This window comes from Symphodus melops (genome assembly GCF_947650265.1).
Source record: "Symphodus melops genome assembly, chromosome: 10".
Classification (NCBI taxonomy): Eukaryota; Metazoa; Chordata; class Actinopteri; order Labriformes; family Labridae; genus Symphodus; species Symphodus melops.
Window position 1 is genome coordinate 26,978,989 of NC_136700.1, and position 9,583 is coordinate 26,988,571.

General features: G+C 45.6%; 2 protein-coding genes and 1 long non-coding RNA gene across 3 annotated transcripts; all 3 read left to right on the plus strand.

Annotated features, from left to right (window-relative positions):
- Positions 1–4,366: 4,366 nt before the first annotated feature.
- Positions 4,367–5,411, plus strand: LOC306830961. Its single transcript, XR_013780040.1, has 3 exons — positions 4,367–4,409; positions 4,513–4,608; positions 5,317–5,411. It is a non-coding gene; the product is annotated as an uncharacterized lncRNA (long non-coding RNA).
- A 16-nt stretch (positions 5,412–5,427) lies between these two features.
- On the plus strand, positions 5,428–6,759 carry LOC306830571 (dynein regulatory complex subunit 4-like; the record flags this gene model as incomplete). The annotated part of the gene is made up of 4 exons (XM_079354143.1): positions 5,428–5,514; positions 5,974–6,180; positions 6,264–6,318; positions 6,407–6,759. The coding sequence occupies 4 exons, from the start codon at positions 5,428–5,430 to the stop codon at positions 6,757–6,759; spliced, it is 702 nt and encodes a 233-aa protein (XP_079210269.1).
- A 692-nt stretch (positions 6,760–7,451) lies between these two features.
- On the plus strand, positions 7,452–8,539 carry LOC306830863 (dynein regulatory complex subunit 4-like). The gene is made up of 3 exons (XM_079354574.1): positions 7,452–7,676; positions 7,751–7,960; positions 8,387–8,539. The coding sequence occupies exons 1-3, from the start codon at positions 7,614–7,616 to the stop codon at positions 8,432–8,434; spliced, it is 321 nt and encodes a 106-aa protein (XP_079210700.1). The 5' UTR covers positions 7,452–7,613; the 3' UTR covers positions 8,435–8,539.
- The last annotated feature ends 1,044 nt before the right edge of the window (positions 8,540–9,583 follow it).

A 9,583-nucleotide genomic window follows, 5' to 3' on the forward strand; every position in this document is an offset into this window, starting at 1 on the left:
CATAAGGCTATACCTCCCGTCCTGTAGAGTTGCAGAGGATTCCATGATCTCCATGAATCTGACGTCGTCTTTAGACATCTCTTTGTTCTCCGAGGGCCTTTCATTAAAGTCATGATTATACTGATTGATTAGCATTTGTTCCAAGTTAGACACAGAAATTCGATTTACAGCAACAGAAGGAATCCCCACGTCACAAGTGCTGCCACTTCCATTTAAAGGACCATTGATGACCCAACCCAACACTGTCCTAATAGCGTATGGGCCATCTCCACAGCTGTTAACCACATCCCAGGGTTCCAATAACCTCGGTGCGTTGGTTCCTATCAGCAAGTCTACACTGGCCTTTGTGGTTGGGATATGAACCTTTGACAAATAAGGCCACCTTTCCAACTCTGCAGCAGTGACAATGTCATCTGGAGAGACTGGCATCTCCTTCTGTGTGAGTACCTCTGGCAGAGGATAAAAGTTATTTCTATGCAGCTCTGAAACCTCAATACCAAATAGAGAGTGTGCTGGTACAACCTTTTCCTGTCCCATTGTTTTCAAAAGAAAATTTGTTCTTTTACCTGGAATATTTAATTTTTTCATCAGTTGTTCTGAACAAAAAGTAGCCGTGCTACCAGGATCCAAAAATGCATACGTCTGTATGACCTCATTTCCTTTTGTGGATTTGACCTGCACAGGAACAATGGAGAGAATGCAGCGATCTTTTCCGGCCCCTGTACGCCCACATGTCTGAGACCAAGTTGATAATCTAGCTCCTGGTGGCCCACTTTTTTGTTCTGATTCAGTATGTTCCTTTATGATATGAAGTGCTGTAGGATGTTGTTGATTGCATACCTCACAGATCAAACGTTTGTTGCAATCCCGGCTCATGTGTCCAATGCCTAAGCATCCGAAGCACATCCCTTTCTCCTTAAGAAAGCGGATTTTTTCTCTGTGTTTCTTTCGTTGGAATAGTTGGCACTTTTCCAAATAATGCGCACGTTGACAGCAATGACAGTACAAAGTCTCCGGTCTCTTTGAGTCGTTTGTCATAGTTTTTATTTCAGAGGAATCATCAGATGTTACTGTAGTAGCAAAACTACTTCTTTTCTCTCTGGATGTATTTGCCTGTAACTTGATTTTGTTAGGATATCTAAAGGCATTTGTATTTTGTGGTGCATGTACTTCAATATCTCCAAAGATTGGATCAGACACAATCCTGACATGTTTCTCCAGAAATACAACAACATCAACAAAATAAGCTCTTCGATTGTTAGTTTCCATGATATCATGAGCAATAGTTCGCCATCTTTCCCTGAGCTTGTAGGGCAACTTGGAAACAACCACTTTCATGTTGCTTGGCATATCCAATTCTTGCATATGATGAAGCTCTTCCATCACATTACAGCATCCACGTAGAAATAAAGCATAGGCTTGTAAAGACTTCACATCCTCTGTCTTTACTGTTGGCCAAGCTAAAGCTTTCTCTATATATGCATTTGCAATCTTGTACTCATTCCCAAAGTGTTCCTGAAGAAGTCCCTTTGCCACAATGTAGCCACGTTCAGGGTCCATGTGTTGGCAACTAAGAACCAGCTCCTTTGGCTGCCCACTTGTGAACTGCTCCAGGTAGTACAAACAGTCAGCTTTACAAGCTTTGTCCTCTACTCCTTGTTGAAATGCCTTAACAAAAGCTTTATATTGAAATGGATCTCCTTCAAACACAGGAATTTCTCGTGGTGGCAAAGATAGTAAACACTGTTGGTGCACAAGTGCAGCTGTTATTTCATTTTGTTTACGCATAATAGTTAAAACATCTCCAGAAGGAATCTGATCACATTGTTGATGATCCATGCTATTTTGATTAGCCCAAACAGTTGTATTAGGCTTCCAAACTTCTGATTTTTCCAAAGGCTTTAAGTGATGAGAGTCATGATGTTGCTTTGAGATTGACATCCATTTTTCAGGTCGTTTTGCTCGAGCATCCAATGGTTCTTTTTTACTTTGTGGTAATGACCAATCCCTTTTCTGTGTTCTCTTACATACGTCATGCTCATATTCTTTGGCCAAAGGGTTGAGCGTGTTGACTGGTTGCACTCTTCTTTTTTCCTTTTCAAAATAAGAATTCATGCCATCTGTTGGTGCATGAGAGAGACCTTGTCCAGCCGAAGCTTCCAAAACTGATAACTTCGCATTAGATGCAGCCAGTTCAGTCTCCATCTCAAGCCTTTCCTTTTTCCTTTTTATTTCTTGTTCCTGTTCCTCCAATGAATGTCGTTCCTTTAAAGCTTCCATTCGGGCAACAAGTGCAGCTCTTTCTGCTGCTGCTTTTATTTGTGTAGAAGAAGTGGTACTTGACTTATTACTGGTGTAACTTTTGTTTGAATATTTACCCACATTAGACACACTATCATTTGGGCCAATATCATCATTTTCAACACCATTTTCAGACACATATGTTCCACTTGTTTTCACCCCCTCTTCCACATTGTCAATAAATTCATCATTGAACATCATTTTCGCCTTAAACCAAGTTTCATGTCTTTCCTTTTCCTCCAGTGGCAATAAACATAAAATAGAATCATGTACACACCGTATTTCATCACACAATTCAATAAACCCAACAATAGATTTTTGTACCTCGGATGTTTTATAATATTGCATATAACCTTGAATCGTTTTCTTTAAACCGTTTGCTTTATTAAGTTTAGACTTTCTACTAGTTTGCAATCTGTCTAATCTATCAGCAAGAGCTTTAGCAGAAAGTTTGACAACCCGCTTGCTTGTTCGTGTGTCACTGCAGCTGACCGCAGGGCCCGGTTCGCCGGCACCAGGCGGCGCATTGACACCAGTCGGTGTGTCAACATTCTCCGCACATTCATCCATATTTAATAGTCCGACAGTTCGCAAAAAGTCAATTGATACAAAGTTAAATGTTTATCCTCTTCCGCGACCAATGCATTGGAATTACGCAATTATGTGTGCACACATTTATAACTCAGATGGCCATCTATATTGTTGGTAGCGCTACACATACCTATTTCCGAAGATCAAACCAAAACAGCCACGATCAGCTCTTCCGCGTCCTCACTGGCACAGCCACCTTCAGCTCCGCGTTCTCACCGGCAGCCAAGAGCAGCTCCGCGTCCTCACCGGCAGCCAAGAGCAGCTCCGCGTCCTCACCGGCAGCCACGAGCAGCTCCGCGTCCTCACCGGCAGCCACGAGCAGCTCCGCGTCCTCACCAGCACAGCCACGAGCTCTTCTCACCAGCACAGCCACGAGCTCTTCTCACCGGCAGCCAAGAGCAGCTCCGCGTCCTCACCAGCACAGCCACGAGCTCTTCTCACCGGCACAGCCACGAGCTCTTCTCACCGGCACAGCCACGAGCTCTTCTCACCGGCACAGCCACGAGCTCTTCTCACCGGCACAGCCACGAGCTCTTCCACGTCTTTACCGGCACAGCCTCTCCTCTTCGGCAGGCCTCAACTCAGGCGTGCAGTTTGACAATCAGCTGATGCACCGCTCCAAACATTCAACTTTCACTGAAGCTCCCAACCTTGTCGCGTGCCCCAATAGCACGAAACGAATTGTCTTTGGCTCCAGCAATAATAGATCTTCCCAATATGTTTTAACAGTTTTTGACTTTGATTGTAGAGGCTAAGCCGACGCTTTAAGCCACTGAGGTGTTGCACCTGGGTTACTAATTGACTCGCTTGCTTTGTTACCTTGTTTCATGAATTAAAGTCCACTTGATTCATTGTTGTTGATCATGCCATTGATTTATTTTCATCCATTTAGTTCTCCATTCACTTGTTTCACAGATCAACATCACCACAGGCAACCGTGCTTTCCCTGAGCGTTAGCGGTCCAAAACTGTTTTGCCCTTCCGGGTGGAACACCTGACCAGTAACAAAGCTTCCTACCTTATATAGAAATGTGGGACACCCGTTAATTGACGCACACACATACACACACACACACACACACACACACACACACACACACACACACACACACACACACACACACACACACACACACACACACACACACACACACACACACACACACACACACACACACACACACACACACACACACACACACACACACACACACCCTGCATATTGTGTTAATAATCTGCTCCTACACACGTGAATCTCATTTCAATTTACATTTCAGAATGATTCCTTATTGTTATTTATTTTCTATTTACCATAATCGTATTATATTATTATACAATATAGTTCCCTTTAATTTTGTTTAAAATAAAGAAGAAGCATTTTTCAAGAGACGCCGTTGCCATGACAACGCCCATTCGTTTATTGCAGTTAACAGAGTCGTGAAGCTGCAGCTCGTACTTTCCGCTGATTTAAATACCGTGATTTAAAGTGACAACAAGGATCCACGAAGCCGCAGGATGGTGAGAAAAACTCGAGAAGTTACAGAAATAGCGTTTACAATGTGCTAGCTTAGCATCAGTCAGAGTCAGCTAACGGTTAGCTGCTCTGTGTTTCATTTTGCAGCCACCGAAGAAAGCTGAACGCAAGAAGAAAGCCTCCAAGGGAAAACAGCCCGCGGTGGTGGACGGACTTTCAACCAAAGAGATGTCCAAAGATCAGGTCAGAGCTGCTGCTGCTGCATGCTAAGCTAACGTTAGCATCTTCTTCAGAGTTAGGTTTTAAAGAGTTGCATGAAACGCCAAACTCCTCTCTCTGCAGCTTCTTTCAGTCCTTTCACACTGACTTCATCTCTCTGCAGCTTCTAAAGATGCTTTAAGTCACACTTTGTAAAAGTATCACGCACACTTGAAATCTTCACTTAAAGAAAGCAGACACCTTGAGGAATTTAGGTATCTATCATTTGTTGGTCACAGTCACAAGTTAGAATGACCAGACTGAACTGAATTCAGCTCCTTGTAAGCTGAGCAAAGAACGCTGATGATGTCCTGACAGAAACAGGAACCATCCTGTGTCTTTGTAGAAAATACAGCAGATTAGATTTGGATATACTTCATTTAACTCCTGAGGGTAATTCTGTTTACACACACACACACACACACACACACACACACACACACTCTGGTGCCTTGCTCGAGGGCACCTCAGCAGTTAGGGTTAGATGCAGCTGTGATAGTGGAAGGTTCATGTGGGGAGAAGAGAACTTGATTATTTGTCTTTATTGAACCCGTGCAGATGTGAACTTCTGCAGCTCCACGGTTCATTGTGAACAGATCCCAGAACTTCCCTCTGAGCTTCACACTCTCAGTATTTGTAGTCTGCTCTGATTGGCCGCCTCTCTCTCTCTCTCTCCCCCCCCCCCCCCGGCAGCTGGAGGAGCACATCATTCGCCTCCGGGAGGAGCTGGACAGAGAGCGGGAGGAGAGGAGCTACTGCCAGCTGGAGAGGGACAAGATGCAGGCATCCTGGGAAATCTCCAAGATGAGACTGGAGGAGGTGGAGGCGAGGCTGAGGGTCAGACGGAGGGAGAAGGAGGAGGCGAAGGAGCGCCACCGGGTGGAGATCAATGTGAGCTGCACAGACCGACACACAGTTGAGCTACATGTGATTCCACCATCTTTGAGTGTGTTTGGAGTCTGAACAGGCAACCAGTACATTTCTTTAAACAGGAAGTAACGTCACATCAAAGTCGCTGTTTTCAGTTCATTCCACCAGGAGATCCTTACTTAATTTCAAAATAAAAGCAGGGTTGAATCAGACAGCAAAGTGAAGCAAGAAAGCACAACCTTTCAAAATAAAATCACTAACAATGGAATTATTCAGGATTAATTGTTGAAATTCAGCGGGGGGGGGGAAATGAATAATTTGACAGAGCCTGATTGCCTCGGTTATGATGCACGCCACGTGAACAGAGGCGATGGCTGCAGGTTCGAATCCAAACAGCTGTTTACGCAGCATGGTCTCTTGTTACCGCTCCTTTCAAAGAGGTGAGTCCTTAACGTCACACCTGAACGCCGCCCCCTTCAGGTGCACAAGCAGAAGCTGAAGCACGTCCGGGCCGAACAGCACGCCATCGTGTCAGGCCTGAAGGTGGACGCCGTCACGGCCGCCTCGCTGATCCAGAACCAGAACACGCAGACGGAGGTGGGTCTGCGGGGGGAGCTGAGCGGCCTGCGGGCCAGCGACAGGAAGAAGCAGTTAGACGACGAAAACCGCATCAAGGAGCTCAAACTGGTGAGGCGGCGTTTTGTTTGTCACGCTTTGGTTCCTGCGGCGTGTTGTATTTCTGAAGGTGTCGTCTCTCCGTGTCCGGACAGAAGCATCAGGTGGAGCTGATGGAGCTGAACAACGACTACCAGCGGAGGATCACAGGTGAACCAGCACACATCCTGTTTTCTGAGCTGGGAACAAAAACCCCGGCCTGTCTCGTCAAACCGTCCCCGTGTTTTTCTCCAAACAGACATGGCGGTGAACTTTCACGAGAAAAGGCAGCGTGCGCTGGACGAGCACGAGAAAGAGAAGAGCGAGGAGATCCAGGAGGTGGACGAGCGATGGAAAAGTCGCGTCGCCACTCAGGTGGAGGATCAGGACCGAGAGCGTAAACAGGCCGTCCTCATCTTCTCCGAGATTCAGGAGAAACGGCGCCTGCTGCTGCAACACAAGGTGACACAAAGGCATCACGCCGCCCAACACGCCGCCCACGCCACACGCTCTCATCTCCCACAATCCACCACGGACTCTTATCTATTAGAATCCAGCAGCATGGGACCAGGAGCAGCGGGTCAGGGTGCTCCTCCTGTCTCAAGTCTCTGATTTTAGCACAGAAGGCTTTCTACTTACAGACACGCCCCCTTTTCCACTGAGGATCATTCTGATTGGACACTGCAGTAGTGTTGTAGTAAGCCTCCACTTTGTATCGACGAGGAGGCCCCGCCCCCTGATAATCTGAGAAGCTGTGGGACAGAGTGTGTGGTCCTGCAGGAGGAGACACTGTGTGTGTGTGTGTGTGTGTGTGTGTGTGTGTGTGTGTGTGTGTGTGGTCCTGCAGGAGGAGACACCGTGTGTGTGTGTGTGTGGTCCTGCAGGAGGAGACACCGTGTGTGTGTGTGTGTGTGTGTGGTCCTTTAGGAGGAGACACCGTGTGTGTGTGTGTGTGTGTGTGTGTGTGTGTGTGTGTGTGTGTGGTCCTTTAGGAGGAGCAGGAGCAGCTGAAGAAGGAGGTGCACAGAGAGGAGAGTGTGTGTGTGTGTGTGTGGTCCTGCAGGAGAAGACACTGTGTGTGTGTGTGTGTGTGTGGTCCTTTAGGAGGAGCAGGAGCAGCTGAAGAAGGAGGTGCACAGAGAGGAGAGGGAGCTGGCAGCAGACAGGCAGGAGAAGGATGGTCTGCAGACGGCTCTGCAGGAGTCCCAGCAGAAGCTCCCACAGCTCCAGAAGCATCTGGAAAAACTGGACAAGGACTGGAGCCAGATCATGGTACGTTCACTGCACCAACCAACAGCCACCTGGGGGAGGGGCTACTGCCCTTTGTGATGTCATGAAGGGGAGGGGCTACTGCCCTTTGTGATGTCATGAAGGGGAGGGGCTACTGCCCTTTGTGATGTCATGAAGTGGTTTCAAAGTAAGGCTGCTGATGTGTGTGACAGAAAAGTAGAGGGCGAGTGAAGGTCATGGAAAAGGAGCTGGATGAGCTGGACATGGAGAAGCTGGAGCTAGAGCTGACCGTCCAGAAGGTAACCACACTCACCACTTTTCCCTTCACGCCGCCTGCCAGCTCTCTGTAAAGGAGCCTTTTGTTTTCCGGCAGGTTGAGCAGGAGCGCGACGAGCTGAAGAGGAAGCAGACGGCGGCCTTAGTGGATGCACAGCAGCAGGCCGGGCTGAAGACGATGTTGCTGGAGAGGAAGGTGGAGGTGCTGAGGAACACTCTGGAGAAGAAGAAGGCTCAGCTGTGCGCCATACTCTCCGTCCCCAACATCGAGCCAACTGCAGCCAGCCATGCTGCAGACACACTCAAGGTACGAGTTCAAAGCTCCATTTGACTCTGAGCCTGAAGGTTTCAGAGGACGAGCCTCCTGTACGGTCCAAGGCTCTGAGTCTGAAGGTTTCAGAGGACGAGCCTCCTGTACGGTCCAAGGCTCTGAGCCTGAAGGTTTCAGAGGACGAGCCTCCTGTACGGTCCAAGGCTCTGAGCCTGAAGGTTTCAGAGGACGAGCCTCCTGTATGGTCCGAGGCTCTGAGTCACTGGATGTGCTAATATTGGAAGATTGTTTGGGTTGGTGAATGAATCGGTTGAGGTGTAAACGAAAGATAAGGTCTGCGTCTCTTCCTGGCTCCGAGTCGCTCCGAGAAGGATCCTGAATCTCTTCTGGGATGTTTGAAGTTCTCTGGATGTTTGTGAACATCCGAACCCTAACCTGTCATGTTTCTGATTCTCCTTTCAGCCACACGGGGGCGCTGTTGATCCAGGCTCAGCTTTAATGGATGACTGATTTCTTCGTTTCATTATTTTATTACTCTACGTTTAACGATGACTCAGCAGTTTTACACAAAGAGGAAGAATGAAAATAAAGTCTGAGATATAAATATGATTTAAATGTATTAGTCTATTATTGTAAAATATTTTACTCTAAATAATAAATACATACTAATTTAAGTGCCATAACTATTATTATTATTATTGCCTTTTATTTAGAACAAAAATATAAACACAGAATTTAATAAAATAAAACTAAATAAGTTTAACAGGTGTGTTAAAATACTTTATTGACATACTTCACCAAAATATCCATCCTTTTATTTACATTTTTTGATACGTGTTACATGTTTATTATATTTTCCTTTTTTATATTTTATTTTAGAGCTTGTTTTATTTTTGTAGTCTGTTGCGCTGATGTCACTTCCTGTGTTTCCGTGCCACTCAGACACTCAGAAAGTCCATACAAACATAAAATACATTTCATATTTTTTATTTTGATTAAATTTTTTTTATCGGTATTATTAAATTATATCAAAGTATTGATTTTTAAATTGATTTCATAAATGTCATTTTATTTGAATAAATCCATTAATTAAATAAAATTCTATTTCATTGAACTTGTAGTGAAAATGTAAATTTCATTCAGGAGTCAAACGTTAGGAGTGATCACAGAAACTGTTGGAACATATTTGCTCTGAGTGTGTTCAATGACATTTAAAGTAAAGTACTTTGTAGCACGGTGTTTTCTCTTCATATTTATAGGACATTAAAGGTCCCATATTTGACCTTTTTAGAGTTACTATATCTACCAAAAATGTCAAATACTCTACAAAGTGTTGGGCGTCCTCCACGGGCATGAAGGTCCTATTGCAGGTAAGAGAAGTTCATCACCTGCTGTAGTTAACTAGTCTACTATTTCCTAGAACTCAGAGGGCGACCTCCTTTCCCACCTCTAGTCTAATATTTCTTATAAGATCGCAGCTCAAAATAAAATCATCTAACACCCAGCCAAGGAGGAAGAGTCCATCTGAGCGCTGCCAGGATGATCTAAATACCCGTCCCCTAGGATAATTAGGTACCAAGCCCTTAACAGCTCCCCCTCTACTGTCGCTGCTTCGTGCTATGAGCTGTGAACATCTGTTTCTTTGTTCAGTGTGCCGTA